The sequence below is a fragment of the Lontra canadensis genome, unplaced genomic scaffold, assembly GCF_010015895.1.
Source record: "Lontra canadensis isolate GAN:19392208 unplaced genomic scaffold, GSC_riverotter_1.0 scaffold99, whole genome shotgun sequence".
NCBI lineage: Eukaryota > Metazoa > Chordata > Mammalia > Carnivora > Mustelidae > Lontra > Lontra canadensis.
The window spans coordinates 3,798,816-3,821,408 of record NW_022631093.1 but is presented as its reverse complement, the minus strand read 5'-3'; the positions used below and the strand labels follow the sequence as shown (position 1 = coordinate 3,821,408).

General features: G+C 36.0%; 1 protein-coding gene across 5 annotated transcripts in view; it reads left to right on the top strand.

The window, feature by feature from the left end:
• The window catches only part of CDKL3 (cyclin dependent kinase like 3), a 60,804-nt gene extending 38,353 nt beyond the window's left edge, over positions 1 to 22,451 (top strand). For 4 of the 5 annotated variants that reach the window (XM_032837773.1, XM_032837774.1, XM_032837771.1 and 1 more), the window contains exons 5-13: positions 1,729 to 1,841; positions 4,165 to 4,304; positions 10,809 to 10,897; positions 13,664 to 13,817; positions 13,913 to 14,241; positions 15,502 to 15,607; positions 18,128 to 18,290; positions 19,091 to 19,188; positions 22,392 to 22,451. In XM_032837773.1, coding sequence (XP_032693664.1) covers positions 1,729 to 1,841; positions 4,165 to 4,304; positions 10,809 to 10,897; positions 13,664 to 13,817; positions 13,913 to 14,241; positions 15,502 to 15,607; positions 18,128 to 18,290; positions 19,091 to 19,188; positions 22,392 to 22,451 — 1,252 coding nt within the window. Of the gene's footprint in view, positions 1 to 1,728; positions 1,842 to 4,164; positions 4,305 to 10,808; positions 10,898 to 13,663; positions 13,818 to 13,912; positions 14,242 to 15,501; positions 15,608 to 18,127; positions 18,291 to 19,090; positions 19,189 to 21,671; positions 21,919 to 22,391 lie in introns of those variants that run through there. The other variant, XM_032837770.1, reaches the window with a different exon arrangement.
• Positions 22,452 to 22,593: the final 142 nt, after the last annotated feature.

The window sequence follows — 22,593 nt, the reverse complement described above, 5'->3', positions numbered from 1 at the left end:
AGTTGAGTATCTGACTCTTGGTTTTGGCTAATGTTGTGATCTCAGGGTTCGGGATTGAACTCCATGTTCGGTTCCCCACTCAGTGCAGAGTCTGCTTGAGATTCTCATTCTCTCTTTCCCTACTCCCCTCATTCCCTCACTCCCCTCCCTAAAATAAATAAATCAATCTGAAAAGAAAAAAAAAGGTCCTAGTGGGTGCCTGGATGACTCAATCAGTAGAGCATTTGACTCTTGATCTCAGGGTTGTTAAGTTCAAGCTCTATGTTGGATGTAGAGATTACTTAAAGAAAATAAAATCTTTAGAAGTCTAGTGATATACGTTATCTTTAAAAAACTGATTATGTGTCAAAAAGTTAGATTTATGGGTGACTCATAATACAAGGTAAATAAATGTGGGTGCCTGGCTGACAAAGTTGGTAGAGCATGTGACTCTTGATTTCACGGTTATGAGTTTAAGCCCCAAATTAGGCATGGAGTCTACTTTAAGTAAATTAATTAATTTAAAAAAGATAAATAAGTGTAAATGGTAAAGTATTAAAGATTTTTAAATTTTACTTTTTTTTTTTAAAGATTTTATTTATTTATTTGACAGACAGAGATCACAAGTAAGCAGAGAGGCAGGCAGAGAGAGGAGGAAGCAGGCTCCCTGCTGAGCAGAAAGCCCGATGTGGGACTCGTTCCCAGGACCCTGGGATCATGACCTGAGCCGAAGGCAGAGGCTTTAACCCACTGAGCCACCCAGGCGCTCCTTAAATTTTACTTTTTAAAGTTTTTTGTTTTTTTTGTTTTTTTTTTTTTTTTGACAGATCACAAGTAGGCAGAGAGGGAGGCAGAGAGAGAGGAGGAGGAGGCAGGCTCCCTGCTGAGCAGAGAGCCCGATGCGGGACTCAATGCCAGGACCCTGAGATCATGACCTGAGCCGAAGGCAGAGGCTTTAACCACTGAGCCACCTAGGCACCCCTAAATTTTACTTTTTAAATACAAGATGGTTTTTGTATTCAATTACTCCAATTCATAAACCATTTATCATAATGTCCTTATGTAAGTATCTGGAACAATTTTAGAATTATAGTTACTTTTCATCTGAACTACTACATGGCTTCTCATTTGATTTAAATATAAGATATTTAATATATTAATAAAATGTGGCAATGTTTAATATATATCCTAAAGTTGGCATATGATATTAAGATGAAAATTTATTAATGATACTGCCTAATCATTATTTTTTTCTTTGGCTGGAACATTATTTAAAAAAATTTTAGAAGAGGGGCACCTGGGTGGCTCAGTGGGTTAAGCCTCTGCCTTTGGCTCAGGTCATGATCCCAGAGTCCTGGGATTGAGCCCCACATTGGACTCTCTGCTCCATGGGGAACGTGCTTCCTTCTCTCACTCTGCCTTCCTCTCTGCCTACTTGTGATCTCTGTCTGTCAAATAAATAAAATCTTTAAAATAAAGAAACAAAATCTTTAAAAAAAATTTTTTTAGGAGAGACATTTTAGGGACACCTGGGTGACTCAGTTAGTTGGGCGTCTGCATTTGGTTCAGGTCTTGATCCCAAAGTCCTGGGATCAAGCTAATGTTGGGCTCCCTGCTCAGTGGGGAGTCTGCTTCTCCCTCTGCCCCTCACCCCACTCATGCTCTCTCTCAAATAAATAAATAAAATCATAAAAAAGAGACATTTTATATATTTTTCCATAAAAAATGATTTATTCTTGTTTGTTTCAGACCTGTAGATATCTGGGCTTTGGGTTGTATGATCATTGAGATGGCCACTGGAAACCCCTATCTTCCTAGCAGCTCTGATTTGGATTTACTTCATAAAATTGTTTTAAAAGTAGGTGGGTACTACTGAAATACACTGTTAAATGCTTAAAGTAAATATTGCTTTATCAATTCTGCTTGATTTTCAAATTCAGTTTTTTCTTTATATGAATGGGGAAGCTACTTTTTGATAGATGGCAGCAGGTGTATGCCTTGGGCTGTTAAGGAAGGTAGAAAATTCTTCTCTGTTTTTGTAAATAGCACTTTCTTTGCCAGATTGCAAATAGCTAAGTCATTTGCTAATGGTTGATAGTAAGAAAAATGGTACAGTAGAAAACTACTTCAATTTGTCTGAAAGTTGTTTTAAAATTTTGACTTGTAGGGGTGCCTGGGTGGTTCAATTTTTTTCAACATCTGCCTTCTGCTGAGGTTATGATCTCAGGGTCCTGGGATCAAGCTTGGCATGAGCCTCCCTGCTTAGTGGGGAACCTGCTTCCCCCTCTCCCTCTGCCGTCCCCCCTGCTGTGGTCTCTCACTGTCTCTCTCTGTCAAATAAATAAATAAAATCCTAAAAAAAATTTTTTTTGGCATCTATATATTTTTGCATCTCTCTAAGAGAACTTTTAAATAATAGAGTTGATTTAGGTATCTTTTTGAAGCACTTAGAGATGGAAAGTTACTTATCGAGATAACTTTTTTTAAACCACTGTAGATATCCAGGTAATAACTTATTCAAAAATACGTTTGATGAGCGCTTTTACTTTTTTAATGATCTGCTTTGAATGAATACGCAAACATCTTGATGGTTAGTTAGCCTTGCTCATGGAGTTTCAGTGATTTTTTTTAAATGTATTTCTTTTTTTATCATGTTATATTAGTCACCATACAGTACATCATTAGTTTTTGATGTAGTGTTCCATGATTCATTGTTTGCGTATAACACCCAGTGCTCCATGCAATCTGTGCCCTCCTTAATACCCATCACCAAGCCAACCCATTCCCCCACCTCCCTCCCCTCTAAAACCCTCAGTTTGTTTCTTGGAGTCCATAGTCTGTTATGGTTCATCTCCCCCTCTGATTTCCCTTCCTTCATTTTCTCCTTCCTTCTCCTAATGTCCTCCATGCTATTCCTTATGTTCCACAAGTAAGTGAAACCATATGATAGTTGATTTTCTCTGCTTGACTTGTTTCACATAACTTAATCTCCTCCAGTCTCATCCAAGTTGATAAAAAAGTTGGGTATTCATCCTTTCTGATGGCTGAGTAATAGTCCTTTGTGTATATGGACCACATCTTTATCCATTCATCTGTTGAAGGACATCTCAGTTCTTTCCATGGTTAGGCTATTGTGGCCATTGCTACTATGAACATGGGGTGCATATGGCCCTTCTTTTCACTAAATCTGTATCTTTGGGGTAAATATCCAGTAGTGCAGTTGCTGGGTATGATGTGCTTGAGGAGCTCCTTTTGTGGTAGAGAAGCTATACATAAACATGTAGTTACAGGATCATGAGGAAGGTACTGGAGCAACTATAAAAATCATGAAATCTGGATAAATATTAACAACAGGTACAGTTTGGAGTCTTAAAGCATCACCCTTTTTTGGTCACCTTTAATGTTCTGGTTTTGAGAGTAATGTTAGAAGATGTTAGAGATGATGGGATTAATTCTGTCATTTTACATATAAAGAAACTGAAGCATAGAAAGGGAAGATATTTGCCCAAGGCCACAGAAATAGTTATAACGAAACTGGCGCTGGAACTTAGCTCTCTACACTCCTGTTTACAGTTCTTTTCATTCTACTGCTACTCTATAGCCTTGTTTCTTTGCAATATTTCTGTTTCTAAATAATTTAGATATTTTGGCTGTTTTGAGTAAGGCTTTGCTGATAACATTTGTTAGCCTATTTAGATACCCATATGGAAATATGTAAAGGTTTGCTTTTCCTGATAGCATTATATATTATGTCTTATATTTTGGGAAATGAAAATGAACCTGGTGGTTTTAAATTTTCTACTGCCTACATGCTATCAACAGATTACTGGGGAAACTTCCAATTTTTGTGCTATATTCAGATAGTTTCTTGTTCAACCTTAAAAAATTAAAAGAACATAATTATTGTTCTTCTTTTTTAGTAATCTAATGCAGACCACACAGCAATTTGTTTATTTTATTATTTTTTAAGGATTTTATTTATTTTTTTGACAGAGAGAGACACAGTGAAAGAGGGAACACAAGCAGGGCGAGTGGGAGAGGAAGAAGCAGGCTTCCTGCTGAGCAGGAAGCCCAGAAGGCAGATGCTTAATGACTGAGCCCACACAGGCACCCCACAATTTGTTTATTTCGATTGTAGATTAATTTCTCTGTTTTCTTATATTCGTATTTTTTTTCTCTTTTCAGGCAACTTGACACCTCACTTACAGAATATCTTTTCCAAGAGTCCCATTTTTGCTGGGCTGGTCCTTCCTCAAGTTCAACACCCCAAAAATGCAAGGAAAAAATACCCAAAGTTAAATGGATTGTTGGCAGATATAGTTCATGTATGTTAAGAATTAAGAACTTATTTCTGGGAAATTTGCGTAAATTATAATACAGTTTTAAGATATTACTTTAATGAAATTCTGAAAGGATTCATAATGTTATCTGTTAGAAGTTACTATCTTCCTGTCTTTACATCTTTAGTACAGAAAAATTAAAATTAATAGACTGTTAGAACTGAAAACTCCCTAGGATAATCCTGTCCATTATTTTTAGTTTATCCCAATTTTAACGATACTTAGGGTAAACTGGAAAAATCAGAAGGATTTACCATGGACTGGATTTACCAGGACTTACCATGCTTATCACCACCTTTTAATAGTCAGTCTATCCAAGTTAGGGCTCTGGTCCTTGTACACTGGTATCCTGAGATATCTACCGGGCATTGACAACTGCAGTTTTAGTGTTGTTTGAAGGTATACTAATGCCAAAATTCACTTGGGGTTTGGAGAAAACAAAAGCGTTATACTATAACATTTTCTAATTATTTTAAAATGTAAATTTCTTTTAAAACTAGGTAATAAGTTTACCAATATATTTAGAGCAAAATTCAAAAAGTAAGAGAATTTACTGTGGAAAGTAAATCTGCTTCTATTTATTTTCTCTCTCTAGTTAATTTCCTTTCCCAGGGTCAGCTGAGATATCTTATTTCTGATGTAAAGCCCTTTTAAAAAATGTAGTTACCTAAATTTCAAAGCAAGTATGGTGTAGTGTTTATAAGACGGGGCTCTGGAATCACATAGACTAAAACTCAGCTCTGTCACTAATTAGCTCTGTAACCTTGGGAAAGTCACTTAATCTTTGTGCCCAGTTTACTGGGCTATAAAATAACGTTAATGGTCTTTATTTTTCTGGGGCTGGAAGATTAAATGAGGTAATGGTGAAAATGTTCTGAGCACAGGGCCTTGAATAAGTTGTCAACAAATGTGGTTAATTTTAATTGTTGCTGTTGTTATTTAGATAAACTTACTAAACATATGATATATAGCATCAAAAGAGTATTCTTAAAGGAATTCTTAACAGAAAAAATTATTTCACTGGTATCTGGAGAAAACTAGAGTTTATTAAGAATCAGATTCATTGGAGCACCTGGGTGGCTCAGTCAGTTGAGTGTCCCAACTCTTGATTTGTCTCAGGTCATGATCTCAGGGTTGTGAGATTGAGCCCCATGGTGGGATCCACACTCAGCAAGGAGTCTGCTTAAGATTCTTTCTCTCGGGGCGCCTGGGTGGCTCAGTGGGTTAACCTCTGCCTTCAGCTCAGGCATGATCCCAGGGTCCTGGGATCGAGCCCCGCATCGGGCTCTCTGCTCAGCAGGGAGCCTGCTTCCCTTCCTCTCCCTCTGCCTGTCTCTCTGCCTACTTGTGATCTTTGTCTTTCAAATAAATAAATAAAATCTTAAAAAAAAAAAAGATTCTTTCTCTCAGGGGGCACCTGGATGGTTCGTCAGTTTAAGCATCTGCCTTTGACTTGGGTCATGATCTCAGGGTCCTGGGATCGAGTCCCTCATTGGGCTCTCTGTTCAGTGGGGAGTCTACTTCTCCATTTTACACTCCCTCTGTGCTCTCTCCCTCTCTTCCTCAAATGAATGAATGAATAAAAAAATAAATACATAAATAGATTCTTTAAAAAAAGAGAGAGAGATTCTTTCAAGATGCTTGCATAGCTCAGTTGGTTAAGCCTCTAACTCTTGGTTTCTGTTCATATCATGCTCTCATGGTCATGAGATTGAGCCCCACATTAGTCTCTGTGCTCAGTGCAAATTCTGCTTAAGGTTCTCTTTTCCTCTCCCTCTCCCCCTCCCACTCATGTTCACTCTCTTTCTAAAATAAATAAATAAATCTTTAAAAAAAGAATCAGGGGTGCTGGGTGGCTGAGTTGGTTGATCATCTGACTCTTGCTTTTGGTTCAGGTCATGATCTCGGGGTCTTGGGATTGAACCCCACAGTGGGCTCCCACTCAGATTGTAGTCTGCTTGTCCCTCTCCTACCCCCATTCTTGTTCTCTCTCTTTCTTTCTCTCAAAGAAGTAAATAAAATTTCTTTTAAAAAATAAAAGAATTAGATTTGTTTGCTACATTTTCCTTTGAATTTATTTTTTATGTCATGGGTTTAATTATACAAGGACTACGTAATGATTATAGAAAAAGTAGAGAATACATGATAAACAAAAAGAAGTAGTTAAGATTTTCCCAACTCCCACAATCTAGGAAAAATTAGTGACATTTTGATTTATATACTTCTAGACTTTTGCCAACCAAATATGTGCATAGAAATTTATGCTTTTAAAAGATGACATACTTCACATAGTTTTGTGACCTGTTTGTTATGTAACCCTGACAGTAAATATGGAACCACATCATATTTTTCAATGGTTACATAGTATTTCGTTGTAAGATTGTTCTATAGTTTAACTGATCTTACAATTTTGAATATTTGTTTTCAGGTTTTCTCCCTCTTGGTAGATATGATTTTGTGAACATCTTTTAAAATGTCTTTTTGAACTTGCTTTATTATTTGTTTAGAATAAATTCCTAGAATTGTGATTAGTGGGCCATAGGGTTTATACTTTTTCAGAATTTTTAATATATCTTGCTATTTTTCCCTCCAGAAAGTTTCACTGATTTATACTCAAGTACTCTCAAGTAACACTGGATATAAAGTCCCACTCTCAATATAGCAATGGATATTATAGTTTTTAAAATATTTGCCAATTTTTTTTAAGTAATCTCTATACCGTATGTGGAACTCAAACTCATGGCCCCAAGATCAAGAGTTATCATGTTCTACCAACTGAACCAACCAGGCACCCCAAAATATTTGCCAATTTAGTAAGTTTAAAATACCATCTTTTTTTTAGTTGCACTTATATCATCACAGGGAAGGTTGAACATTTTACTAATACTAATTGACCATTTGTATTTCTTGTTTTAAGAATCATTAAACTAGGGGCACCTGGGTGGCTCAATGGGTTAAAGCCTCTGCCTTCAGCTCAGGTCATGATCCCAGGGTCCTGGAATCGAGCCCCACATCGGGTTCTCTGCTCATCAGGGAGCCTGCTTCCTCCTCTCTCTCTGCCTGCCTCTCTGCCTACTTGTGATCTCCATCTGTCAAATAAATAAATAAAATCTTAAAAAAAAAGAATCATTAAACTATTTGTCAATTGGACTAACCTTTTCTCACATAGATTTGTAAAATAATAGGCATATTAGTCTTTTGTCATATATGTTGTAAATATTATCTTCAACTTGAATAATCCAGTGACTTGGAGTGCACACATTTATCATAGGCAAAATGCTTACATGTGCTTGGGTTTGTTTCTATTTCATTGATTTCTTTTTTAATTCTAGTATAAATACCAGTTTGATTATTGTGACTTTAAAATCCATCTTAATATCTGGGTCAGAGCTTCTATCATTTTCTAGGTTTAAATTTTCTAAACTTTATCATGATGTAGTTATGTATAGTAAACTAAACATACTTAAAATGCATAATTTGATGAGTTTTGATAGATTTTTATACCTATAAAACCACCACCACAATCAAGATATCTATCATTTCCATCAAACTCTAAAATGTCCTCTTATCCTTTTTCAATCCTCTTATGACTCCATTTCTGTTCCCAGACAACTTCTGAGTTGCTTTCTATCACTATAGATTAGTTTACATTTTCTACGATATATATATGGAATTACATATTATATACTCTTTGATTCAGCCTTAAGGTTTAGAGATTCATTCATGTTTTTGTGGGTATCAGTAGCTGATTCCTTGTTATTACTGAGTAGGACTCCATTATAAGGATATACAACAGTTTTTAGTCTATTCCCCTGTTTTGGGTTGTTTCCTATTTTTGGCTGTTACAAGCAAAATTAATAGGAACGTTCATGTACAAGTCTTTATAGATGTATATTTTTATTCTTCTGAGTAAATACCGAAGAGTGGAATGGTGGGTTTAAAGTATGTGTATGTTTAATTTTTAAAGAAACTGCCTGTCTGTTTCTCAAAGTATAGTATCTTATATTTTCCAAACTAAGACATGTATTTAAATTTTCTAATTATATTATTCAAAGAAGGACTAATTTGTCTGCCTCTAGTAGGCTATGACTTGGGCAGAATTTTTAACATTTTTTTTTGAATTTTTAACATTTTAAAAAAGATTTTACATATTTATTTTTCCAAGAAAGAGAGACACCATGAGTGTGGGGGGGGGAGGGGAAAGGGGCAGAGGGAGAAGCAGGGAGCCCAATGTGGGACTCAATCCCAGGACTCTGGGATCATGACCTGAGCTGAAAGCAGACTCTTTTTTTTTTTTACTTACTTATTTGTCAGGGACAGAGGGAGAGAGAGCGAGCGAGCACAGGCAGAGAGGGAGGCAGGCAGAGGCAGAGGGAGAAGCAGGCTCCCTTCTGAGCAAGGAGCCCGATGAGGGACTCGATCCCAGGGCGCTGGGATCATGACCTGAGCCGAAGGCAGCTGTTTAACCAACTGAGCCACCCAGGCGTCCCTGAAAGCAGACTCTTAACCAACTGAGACACCCAGGCGCTCCAATATGTACTTAACTAAGTTTTATTGATGGATTATTATCATATTCTAAAATAAGCACATATTGTTAGCTCGTTGCAGTTTTAAGGGTCTGGGTATTCTCCCATCATAAAATAGATAATGAACTCAATTTTGCTTTGTGAGTCAATATATTTTTATTGTGATAAAAAAACACTTAACATTGGGGCGCCTGGGTGGCTCAGTGGGTTGAGCCTCTGCCTTCAGCTCAGGTCATGATCTCAGGGTCCTGGGATCGAGCCCCACATGGGGCTTTCTGCTCAGCGGGGAGCCTGCTTCCCTCCTCTCTCTGCCTGCCTCTCTGCCTACTTGTGATCTCTGTCAAATAAATAAATAAAATATTTAAAAAATAAAAAACAAAAAAAAACACATAACATGAAATCTACCCTCTTACCAAATTTTAAAATGTGTAGAACAGTACTGTCAGCTCTATTTCATATTGTTGTATAGCAGATCTTTACATCTTTGTTCATGAATCAATTTAAACATAAAAATTTTGAAATAAACAAAAATGTAACATTATATTCAATTACCTTGAATTTTCTGGATTTTAATTCTACTCTTCTGTTTGTTTGATCTAGACAAATTACTTGATTTCTCTGGGGCTCAGTCTCCTTATCTGTACAATGGGGATAATAATAATAATAATACCTACCTGTAGGGTTGTTGTTGGCATCAAGTTATAAGAAAAAGCTAGGTAGAGTATTGTGTGGCACACAGTAAACATCAATAAAAGTTACCAATTATTATGTTTTGCTTTTTCTTTTTTTTTTTTTAAGATTTTTTTTTTAAATTTATTTGACAGACAGATCACAAGTAGGCAGAGAGGCAGGCAGAGAGAGACAGGAGGAGGCAGGCTCCCTGCTGAGCAGAGAGCCCGATGCGGGACTCAATCCCAGGACCCTGAGATCATGACCTGAGCCGAAGGCAGAGGCTTTAACCACTGAGCCACCCAGGCGCCCTATGTTTTGCTTTTTCTTATGTTTTGCCTTCTTCTAAAGGAATAAATGAAAACTATAAGGCAAATGGCTTTTATTCAAATTCTATATTTAATATTTTGGTTAAAAATATCTTCTATTTACAACTAGTTATTTGATTATATATAAATTTATGATGTTCAACTTATTTTAAGAACTCTTCCTTCCATCATCAGTTTTGTTTTGTGGGGTTTTTCTTTGTTTGTTTGTTTCTCTAATTCAGTTGAATGTTCCCAAGATAGGGAAACAAAAAAAGAGCTGTTCTCATAGTGGATTATTGAAAGATTTGGGGGCTTGAATGTTTGTGAAGTTCTATTATGCCATAAAAAAAGCAATGGAGGTATGCCTGGGTGGCTCAGTTCTTTAAGCGGCTGGCTACCTTTGGCTCAGGTCATGATCCCAGGGTCCTGGAATCGAGTCCCGCATCTGGCTCCTGGCTCAGCAGAAAGTCTGCTTCTCCCTCTCACTTTGCCTGCTGCTCTCTCTGCTTGTGTTCTCTCTCTCTCTCTTGAAAATGAATAAATAAAATCTTTAAAAAAAAGAAAAAGAAAAAGCAATGGATTAGGATTCAGACAATATGAGTTAATAATATAGTAAATCACTGTTCTTCTAGTTCGGTAAAATGGAAATAATAATCCATGAACTTTCCACCTTACAGTGCTGATAAGAGGATCAAAATGAACTAATTAATTTCTGCTACTTCCAGTAGAAACAGACTGACTTCTGTTTTGGCCAGAATCCTAGGACATATAACCTATATTAATGCTTTGCAAGTACAAATTTCTTAGGGAAGTAAATGGTCAGAACTCATTGTCAGAAATTCCTAAGCTCTAAATCCATCTTTTCAAGAATGGTTTTAGTTCCAGGTAATTATTTACTTCTACATATGTCAAATAAATTTAATTTTTACCTTAGAGAGCTCTGTTAAGACCTTACTTAATGTTAGAATCTTTTTTTCATTTTCTAGGCTTGTTTACAAATTGATCCTGCTGAAAGAACATCATCTACTGATCTTTTGCATCATGAGTACTTTACTAGAGATGGATTTATTGAAAAGTAAGCATGTTGAGTGAGTGTGGACTTCTTAGTGTTTTATATTAGGGAATTTTACTAGCATGAGAATTGCTACATAGGTTAATGTTACACACACAAAAATTCAATTTAACAAAGACTTAGTTCCTTTATTAGCAAGGTCTATGGTAGACTTACAGGTGTCATGAAGAAAATTCTACCCATAAAAATAATTGTAGTTAACATTCATTACAGTTATGATGTCCTAGGCAGTGTGCTAAGCTCTTTATACATATTTTCAATGGTAATCATAGGCCTGCAGATAGTAAATAATCAGTACTTTTTAGCTTTATTCTCATTTGTACCTTTGACTCAGAATAATCTGGTTTTTCCTCTTCTGGTAGCATCTCTGACCTATATGTTACAATTGGCATTTATTTCCCAAATGATTTTTTTTCCTCTGCTTTATTTACTTTCTGTTATAGTGTTTGTTGTCATAGTCTCCCTACCAAAGTGGAAGTTCCCTGAAGAGAGGGAACATGCCTTTTGCCCTTCTGTATAATGGCAGTGTAGATTTATAAGTCAGCTGTATTTCTTTTTTTTTAATTTTTTATTTAAATTCAACTTAGTTAACATACAGTGTATTATTAGTTTCAGGGGTAGAGTTTAGTGACTCATCAGTTGCGTATAATACCCAGGGGCCATTCCATCCCATGTCCTCCTTATTACCCGTCACCCAGTTACCCCATCCCCCCACTTCTCCCCAATAACCCTCAGTTTGTTTCCTATAGTTTCCTATAGTTAGGAGTCTCTTATAGTTTGCCTCCTTCTCTGTTTTCATTTTATTTTGTATTATTTTTTTCTTCCCTTCCCCTATGTTCTTCTGTTTTGTTTCTTAAATTCCACATGAGTGAAATCATACAGTATTTGTCTTTTTCTGACTGACATTCCACTCAGCATAATACCCTCTTGTTCCATCCATGTCATTGCAAATGGCAAGATTTCATTCTTTTCGATGACTGAGTAATAGTCCATAGTGTATTTATACCACAACCTCTTTATCCACTCATTTGTCGATGGACATCTAGGCTTTTTCCATATTTTGGCTAGAATCAGCAGTGTTTCTAAAACAAACAAACAAACAAACAACCAAAACCTCAGCATTTTCTATTTGGGCTTTGAAAGAAACAGAAATTCTTTTTATTTAATTACAGAGTCATTCAGTTAGCTTTTGGATGTGAGGTCAGAAAAGATGAATGTCACTTTAAAATGGGATGGACTTAAGGTTAGGCATGTTAAAGTCCAGGAACAGCCATTGAAGATAGACTGAACTAGAAAAAAGTGAAAAAAAATACTTTAGAGTACTTAGAACTTTAAGCATTTTAAGAATTTTAATATAGGGGTGCCTGGGTGACTCAGTCATTAAGCATCTGCCTTCGGCTCAGGTCCTGATCCCAGGGTCCTGGGATCGAGCCCTGCATCAGGCTCCCAGCTCAGTGGGAAGCCTGCTTCTCCCTCTCCCACTCCTCCTGCTTATGATCCCTCTCTAGCTGTGTCTCTCTTTATCAAATAAATAAATAAATAAAATCTTTAAAACAAAATAATTTTAATATAGAACAAAACAAGAATTTTGATATAAAACAAAAAAAAATGAGAAGAAGTTATATTCAAAATGCCATTGATGAAGAGAGTGCCCATTACTGAATTTAAAAAGTTGCTCATATCAGTTCTACATAGACCACATTGATTTCTCTTGGGTTCTTAGATGCTAAGATTTTAGTATGATGGGTGAAAATTCTTGAATTCCAATGATGGAATCCTTGGAAAATGTTTGGGAAAGTCCCTTTCCTTTGATAAGAGGCCTCTCCCTTTCACAGAACCTTCTGCAGTACAAGGGCATTTTGACAGAAGTATGACATGTTCTTATTCAGCTAAATGAATCACACTGGTGGTTTTCTTCATTTCTTCACACTACACTTTTCTAGACATGTGTCTTGCACAGCTTTGGCAAGATTGGGCTAAACTGGGGAAAAATTCACTCATGGAATGATATTTTTAAAAAATTTCCACAAACTAAGGGATACCTGGCTGTCTCAGTCAGTATAGCACATGACTCTTGATCTTGGGGTGGTGAGTTTGAACCCCATACTTGGTGTGCAGCTTAATGAAAATTAAATTAAATTAAATTAAATTTCCCCAAACTGATGATTATAGTTGCTTCAGGGAGGGGAACTGTGTAACTCAGGGCAGAGTAAGAAGGAGACTTTTCAATATAGCCTTCTGAATTTTGAGCCATATGAATGGATTTTCTAATAAAAAATAGGTAACTTAAAAATTCAAACCACAACCAAAACAATCTCCCTTCAATATTAATATATTCTGTTAAATTTTTGTACTAAAAATATTTCTCTAGAATAAGGATTTTAGAAACCAGTTAGTTTATCTTTTAAGTACCGTAACTTTAAAGAACCACAAATAGGATTAAATGGCCTGAGTTTTCCTTGAAAGAATAATTTATCAAAATGAAAAATACTTTTACTGAGTAAAGTTTACATCACAAGAGGAATCTAATTCATATAAACTTATTTTGTAAAATTTTATATAGTAAATTCCCATGAAAAAATTTTTGGAAGATATATCTCTACCAGGAAGCAATTTGTATTAAATATTATACCATCTCTTGGCATTCGTTACTGATAGCTTATTTATGCTATAGATATGTAAATTAATTGATTATATGGCCCATTAAAGATAAAATACTTTATCTACATAAATAAAAAGATTATTGGTTGATATTGCTTGTTTTATCAGATTCATACCAGAACTGAGAGCTAAATTACTACAAGAAGCAAAAGTCAATTCATTCATAAAGCTAAAAGAGAATTCTAAAGAAAGTGACCTTATGAAAGATGAAAGAAAAACAACATATACTAATTCACTGCTTGGTACTCCAGTTTTGGGAAAGGTAAAAGCTGTTTTCTTTTTAGCCGGTCTAACTGTATCATATCATATCAAAAATAACTATTCTTCTGACTCAGATGTTGGATGTATCTGTTCCAGGAAATAGAAAAAGAGAAAAAGCTCAGGGAGATCAAAGTCAGAGTTATTAAAGTCAAAGGAGGAAAAGGAGATATCTTAGAACCAAACAAGACAGAGTGTGAAGGTGGACATTGTCAACAGGATGCTGTTGAAAATGCTCATGCTATGTCTCAAGACACAAAACCTGTCATCAATGAACCACTAAACGCTGTCAATCCCAGCACTAATTCTAATGGCATGAAAGATGATCCACACGCTGGAGGTAGTATGATGATGCCACCCATCAATCTAATGAGCAATAATTTGTTGGCTTCAAATCCCAATTCAAATCTTTCCCATCCCAATTCAAGGTGAGTTTAACAGAAAAGAAAGAGAAGGAAATGGATCTAAGTAACAAAATGCTCCTATATAATGGTATTTCAAAGACTGAAGTTCATGGTGTCTGTTTGTAAACGGAATTTGAAGATATATTGAAATTATAATCATACAATGGGCCATTACTGTTTGTTAAGAATACTATAGAAGAAATTAATTTTTCTTGCTTATATAGATACTTAATTGTTTTTGGATATTTTGGATATTTAGATATTTGTTTTTGGAAAAACCTCATTTAAGAAAGGAAAGACTCTCAGAATAATTTCCTCCCATCTGAAGAGGAAAAAGGTGATGTGATCTAGGGTCTGGTATTCATGTGCCTTAGTATAACATAGTAAGCATTTTGTCTGTGTCATAGCAAATTTTCTAAATGGAGAAAGACTAGTTGAAAATAATCTTTTACAGCCAGTTAGCTTATGAAGTCAAATATTTGGGCCAGTTGTAGATTTAGCTACTGATACAGATTGGAAGACTGGTACCATGAGTCTGCTTAAGCAAGGGCAGTGTGTTGTTTAGCAAGGGTCTATCTAGCAAGGCATCAGGGCCAGTCCTAAATTTAGGGAAACTACTGTGAATCTACGTGAGGAAGGAGACTACCTTCAGTATCCCAAACCAATACTAGCAGACTGGTTTAGACTGTAAGTTGTGAAGCTGAGGAGTCTGCAGAGGTGGGCAAGTGGACATTTCTGTGTCAATCCAAAGGTACAGCAGACTACAGACTGCAAGAGCCCATTCATTTTTGAGATGATCCCAACACCATGGTTGCAGTAGCCATAGTTGTAACCAGAATGGGACAGCAAACTCAGAAATTCAGAAACCCAGTAGTTAGGAGAGCCAGATTTATGGGCTCTCAGCTGGCTCAGTCTGTAGAGCACATGACTCTTGATCTCAGGGTTGTGAGTTCAAGCCCTGTGTTGGGTGTAGAGCCTACTTAAAGAAAAACAAAAGGGGGGAGAGAGAGAGCTCCAGATTTAAAGTAGTTATAAGCGACTAAGTAGGCCAGCTAGAGTAATCCCACAATATGGTTTTTACCACTGATGTTAGCCATAAGCAAGGTGTTCTCTGCTCTGTTTTCACCTACTTAGAGCAGTTGGCACTTACACACTCAAAATTGCATTTTGGCCACTCACTATTCACACTTTAGACTACCACAATATAACTTCTTCATTATTGAAGCTAAAACAGAAGTACTTCTGGGGAGTTCTAATAACTTTGTATTCATTTTTAAATAATAGGTTGACTGAACGAGCAAAAAAGAGACGTACTTCTTCACAATCTATTGGACAGTTTATGCCTAACAGCAAACAAGAGGATACAGGTCCCACTCAAGTAAGGCAAGAAGTTAGTCATTAAAACATGGCTTCCTTTTTTTTTTTTTTTTGGTTAAGATTTTTATTTATTTATTTGACACAGAGAGAGAGTACACAAAGCAGTGGAAGTGGCAGAGGGAGAGGAAGAAGCAGGTCCCCGCTGAGCAGGGAACCTGATGTGAGGCTCTATCCCACAGATGCTTAACTGAATGAGCCACCCAGGAGCCCCTAAAACATTAGCCTCTTTCAACATTATCCTTGACTCCCTCCCCACCAAATCCTTTTCTTTCTATGTTTGGGGCTCTAGCCTGGGTGGCTCAGTTGGTTAAGCGTCCAGCTCTGGATTTCAGCTCAGGTCATGATCTCAGGGTCATAAGATTGAGACCCACAGTGGGCTCTGCACTGAGTGTGTAGTCTCCTTGATGTTCTCTCTCTCTCTCTCTCCTTCTGTACTTCCCCACCTGCTCAAATACACACTCTCTAAAATAAAATTTAAAAAATAATTTTTAAAAATGTGCTTTTAGTTTTTTTTTTTTAAGATTTTATTTATTTATTTGACAGACAGAGATCACAAGTAGGCAGAAAAGGAGCAGAGAGAGAGAAGGAAGCAGGCTCCCTGATGAGCAGAGCAGAGATCCCAATGCAGGGCTCAATCCCAGGACCCTGGGATCATGACCTGAGCCGAAGGCAGCGGCTTTAATCCACTGAGCCACCCAGGCGCCCCTAGCTTTTTTTTTCTAAGATGAAAATAGGTCATCGTTTCCTTAGTGCTTTCACAATTTTAGTTAATTTCTTAAAATTTGATTTGTGTATTTTATGTGTGACTTGAGCAAAAAAAGTTAAGATTTTCACCCTTAAAAGTTACAAGACTTGGGGCACCTGTTGGCTCAGTCAGAACAACATACAACTCTTGATCTCAAGGTCATGAGTTTGAGCCCCACATTGGTTGTAGAGATTACTTAAAAAAAAAAAAGAGAGAGAGAGAGAGGGGCACCTGGGTGGCTCAGTGGGTTAAAGCCTCTGCCTTGGGCTCGGGTCATGATCCCAGGGTTCTGGGATCGAGCCCCACATTGAGCTCTCTGCTTGGTGGGGAGTCTGCTTCCCACCCCCACCCCACTGCCTGCCTCTCTGCCTACTTGTGATCTCTCTCTCTGTCAAATAAATACAAAATCTTTAAAAAAAATTTTAAAAATTAAAAAAAAGAGAGAGAAGAAAAAAAGAAAAGAATCTTAAAAAAAAAAAAAGTTACAAGACTTTTTGGTCTTTCACTCCCCCAAAAATGTTTTTAACATTTTATAGATTAAAGGCAATTACCAAATAGATACATCAGACCTTTCACTAGAAAAATGTAATCCGTGTTGTTCATTCCCTCATTTTTTACATAGGGAAGTAGCTGATTGAAAATTGAAGCATAATGTTATTTATAATAATAAAAAATTGAGAGTAACACAAATCTATCTAAGAGCAATGACCCAGTAAGCATATTAACATATAGCCACACAGTGGGATACTACACATTGCATGGCAGTAGAGTGTTCATTAACTTTGGAGAGTTTTTATCAACTGTTACCAAATGAGCAAAAATAGGTAAAAAAAATAGTTTACCTATTTTTAAAAAGTAAAATACAAAGTTTGTTTACTTAAAAATTTTTAAATTTAAAAAAATTTTTAAATATTTTAAATTTAATAATTTAAAAGTTAAAATTTTTAAATATTAAAAAATAAAAACAAAAAGGTTTTCTAGAATCCTGGGCTCTCCCTGTGTCCAGAGTACATCATTTTGTAAATAGAAAAATAAATTAATAAAATGAGCTAAAGTAATTTATCCAAAGTCAGGGTACAATGAAGAGGATTATAAATTAAAAGTTAAGATGGTAGTTCTCCTGATCAACACTATTATTCTTAGAATATCCAGCATATTTTTAAAAGTTTGTTTCATGAAACTTTTATTGGAATTTGATGTTTATGTGTTTAAATGGTATTCTTCTTCTTTTTTTTTTAGATTTTATTTATTTATTTGAGAGAGAAAGAGATGGAGCACACAAGTGGGCAGTGGAGCAGAGGGAAAGGGAGAAACAGACTCCCAGCTGATCAGGGAGCCCTATGTAGGGCTTGATCCCAGAACCTCTGGGATCATAACGTGAGTTGAAGGCAGCTGCTTAACCCAGTGAGCCACCAAAGCACCCCGGAATTCTACTTATTAATTATTAAAATAATTTTGCAAATATAGACATTATATGCCTATCTTACTTATTACCTTCCAAATGGATGGCAATTTTAGGCTTATCATTCAAAAAACAGTTATACTGGGCACCTGGATGGCTCAGTGGGTTAAAGCCTCTGCCTTAGGCTCAGGTCATGATCCTAGGGTCCTGGGATCAAGGCCTGCATCAGGCTCTCTGCTCAGCCGGGAGCCTGCCTCCTCCTCTCTCTCTGCCTGCCTCTCTGCCTACTTGTGATCTCTGTCAAAGAAATAAATAAAATCTTTAAAAAAAAAAAAGAGTTATACATCTTTTTTTTCAAATTAACTCTTGTTTATTTCCTTGTTTAGAACCAAATGGAGAAGAGTGTATTTAATGAGCGAACAGGTCCAAATGACCAAATGGCAAATGGAAACAAAAGAAAGCTGAATTTTTCCAGATCTGACAGGAAGGAATTCCATTTCCCAGAACTACCCTTCACGGTACAGCCCAAGGAGGTGAAAGGAATGGAAGGTACATATTTGTCGCCCAGCTTTAAAAATTTTCAGATGGTATCTTTTATAAGAAGAACTTTTTTTGTAAGATAACTTACATTTATGATGTGATTTAGATAAAAGATAGTAAATTGCTGTGAAAAATATCAGCTGAGGAGAAATTTTTCTCTCATAGTCAAATAAGGGGTAAGACTTGAAGGAGAGAATTTTTAAAGAAGAATTGAGAAAACTTTAAACATATTTTTCCTTGGCTCAATGAAACTTCAGGACAGTATTTGAGGAAAGTGGTTTTAGTTTGGTCTACGACCTAGAGTAAATAAATTTCCTTTGTTTCCCTGTGAATTTTGCCCAGATAATAGTAGGAATGTATGTGCTTCAGGCATTCAAAGATTTAGTAAATTAAGATTTATAACATGTACTGAGCTCTTAAAATGAAACTTTTTTTTTTTTTTTTTGCACAGTAAATGTTTTGTTTCTTTGAAAAACAGTGACACCTTGTGAAAAGTAACTATAATAGCAAGAAAATAGCACTTGTACAGTTCAAAAGGAATTATCTGATCCACTTAACAGTTATGGGCAGAATTTTTTTAAAATAAATGTCTTCTTTTAATACTGGCAGGCTATTCATTAAGTTATAAAACAGATCCTTTATGATTGGCATATTTTATCATTACAACTGATGATTTATTCAGTTCCTTTATAATAAACTGAGAAATTGACTTTAGTAGATATCAGAATTTCTATTTGAAACTCTTAGAAAGGAAAGTAAAATTTAAAGGTAGGAATAACAAGTTGTCATTGTATATATTTCTGCAAAAGTTAAACAGATAAAAGTGCTGAAGAGGGAATCAAAGAAAACAGATTCATCTAAAATACCAACTTTACTTAATGTGGATGAAAATCAAGAAAAACATGAGGTAAAAATTTCTGTTTATAGTTTTAGTATGCAATGTCATTTGGAACCCTTGACTTGGTATGTAAATTTAGTTATTACTATTGGAAAGTTATATAAAAATTCAAAATTATGTAGTCTTTGAACATGAGAAACAGGTCTATATTCTCTTAAAATGACATGTTAAATAAAAGTTATTTTGGGGGGTAATTAATACCAGCCCTCATTTGAATGTTGAGTGATTAGAATATATGGTACCCAGGGAAAGTATTATGTATATTATGTGTATTACATAATATTGGGCAGGTAAACCATGCCAGAGGAAACAAATAATGTTGTGAACATATACTAGCCATAGGAACGTATGTATTTATCATTAGCTCCTCCATTCCTGTTTTCAGTTTATCTTTGCTGTCCACTGTTCTATATAAGATTTGTTCTCAGCCAGCTATCAGATAACTGTGTTAAAATGTCCCAATCCCGGGGCGCCTGGGTGGCTCAGTGGGTTAAGCCTCTGCCTTTGGCTTGGGCCCTGATCTCAGGATCCTGGGATGGAGGCTGCATCACGCTGTCTGCTCAGCAGGGAGCCGGCTTCCTCCTCTTTCTCTGCCTGTTTCTCTGCCTACTTGTGATCTTTGTCTGTCAAATAAATAAGTATAATCTTCATTAAAAAAAAATGTCTGGGGTGCCTGGGTGGCTCAGTTGGTTGGGCGACTGCCTTCGGCTCAGGTCATGATTCTGGAGTCCCCAAATTGAGTCCCACATCGGGCTCCCTGCTCAGCAGGGAGTCTGCTTCTCCCTCTGACCTCTCTCCTCTCATGTTCTCTCTATCTCTCTCAAATAAATAAGTAAATCTTTAAAAAAAAGTCCCAATCCCTACCCACCAGAGTCTTGAATTTTATTCAGAAATCTTGAAGATCCTCAGTACCCAAATGCGTACACTCTTTAAGGGAGGGGAATTGTGCTCAGCACCCACTTAATTAAATCATGTAGATGGCCTTCTATTCTACACATTTATAAGGTCATCAATTTCATTATATCAGTTTCTTATTTTATAAATAAAATTGATTATATTTTTATTCATGATAAAGTTAGTGCATAGTTATTAAGGAAATTTGGAGAAATTAGAAAAATAGTGAAACTTCCAAACCATATTAAAAGATATTTTCCCTATGTCTATTCAGTCTCTAAGTCATTTGGATTAAAGAGTTACCAGATAACTGTTCTGTTCATCTTCATATTGATGCTTATGCCTTATTTTTGGCTTAGAACTTAAGAACTCCACAGACCTCTTTGCAGGGAAGAGGTATTTTTAAGACAGAACAAGAAAGTCTTTAATGGTCATCTTTTGGTTCACTATAGGAAGTGATAAGGTGGCTTTAAATTCTTAAACTTGGGTGACTTACTGATGTCCCAGGATGTTGAGCAGCACACCCTTTGCACACTTTTTGAATGACTAAAATGAGGCTCCCGAGTTTGTGTATTAGGCTCCCAGTAGTGTGCTGCCTGTGTTATCCTACTGTCCTATGAGAGCCTCTGGAACTAAATTTATATTCCAACACAGGAAGAAAGGAACTCTTCATACAGTTCTTTCATTAAAAAAAATACATAAATAAATTGGAAGGGGAAATCTCTCCTTGCTCATGTGGTGTAGAACTGCTTAAAAGTGACCTTTCTAAGAGTGACCTTGAAACAGTTAGAGTTACTAGAGTAGTCATCAACGATGGTTGTAGTTTCTTTGTGTTATCTCTTCATTTGCAGTTCTGAGAAGCCAGTGAAATTGCATGTAAGGCTAGTCCAAACACTTTCAATACATTAATGTCAGAATTAAGAAAATGCCCTAAATTATGAGTTGTAGTTTGTTACTTTAAAGATTTTATTTATTTATTTGACAGACAGAGATCACAAGTAGGCAGAGAGGCAGGCAGAGAGAAGGAGGGGAAGCAGGCTCCCCGCTGAGCAGAGAGCCCAATGCAGGGCTCTATCCCAGGACCCTGGGATCATGACCTGAGCCAAAGGCAGAGGCTTTAACCCACTGAGCCACCCAGGCACCCCAGTAGTTTGTTACTTTAAAGCACAAGAGAGTACCACATGTTTTTAGAAGTGCAAGATAGGAAATAGCAACCTTTTTGTTATATTCTTGGTTGTGTCATTGACTTGTTTTTGAATTACCTACTCAGATCCAAGTGTTTCCTAGTTGTACCTTCAGTTCTTTCAGACATCTTAAATGTATATTGAATTAGTATATACATACACTGAATAGATAATATGATCTAAGAGAAAACCTAAATTACTGCTGATGAGTTAGACAAGAGAGGAAAGAGTCCATACAAAGCCACCTTCCATTCTGTCATGATGATCATGAGTAATACTTTGCTAAGTAGTCTCCCTTATAAAACAAATCCCAGTTGCAAAGTACAAGTGCTTATCTGTGGCTGTATTTCCTTAGCCAAAGACTCACCATTTCCTCAATTAAGGTACTGTTTTTATTTACTTTTTGGAATACAGGAAATGTATAAACTGAAAGGAAGAAGAACCTGCCAGATGTAGAGTAGAAAATGCAGCTGCTGAAAATTCAGGGAATCCCAGAATTGTTGTATGGTTTTAAATAATCCTTTTTATTAATATTACATACATGAAAAAATACTGACTAGAGAATTCTACAGATATATCATAAATCCTGTGTAGTTATATGTATATTCACCTAAGTTTGTTTTTACATTAATCTTTAAATTATTCATGTTTTCTTAATTTGAACACTAATTTAAACAAATTGTCTGACTGGTACATCCTAATAAAACTGCAACTTACGTTGAATCAAATAATTTTATTTGATCTATTATCTTCATTATGTATGATTAATGGTCATTCTTAGCTTTGGTTCAGAACTTTATAATTATAGAAGGAAAAGTTTCAGATTGTGTAATGAGTCCCAGTGTCTGGGAGCACCAAACATTTCTGAACAATTATACTTGATAAGCATGAAATATGGATTTGGTTCCACACTGAACATTCTAGAACAGCATTTAAACATATCATGAAGTTCATTTAAAAGGGCAGAAGTAGAGGAAAACATTGAAGCAAATCTTTTGGCTTGACCAGCACATTTATCAATTAGTAGTTCACATAGAATATATTGTTAACATATAACTTAATACAGTCAAGGTTTTGGCAGCATATATTTTAGTTCTTATTGCTGGTTCTTACTGGTTTGGTTTCTGATTTTAGGGTGGAGATGGCCATTTTAAGGGGAAGAATTTGAAGAGGAACAGATTTTTTTTCTGGTAGTGTCTTTTCTTTTCTTTTAAATCTGAAAAATACAAATTGGCAAGTCTTCTCTTATCTTATATACAATAGAAATGCAACATGGGCTGCTAAGACAGCCACACGTCTTACATTAGTGTCTTCCAACTTTGCTTTGTCAGCAAGA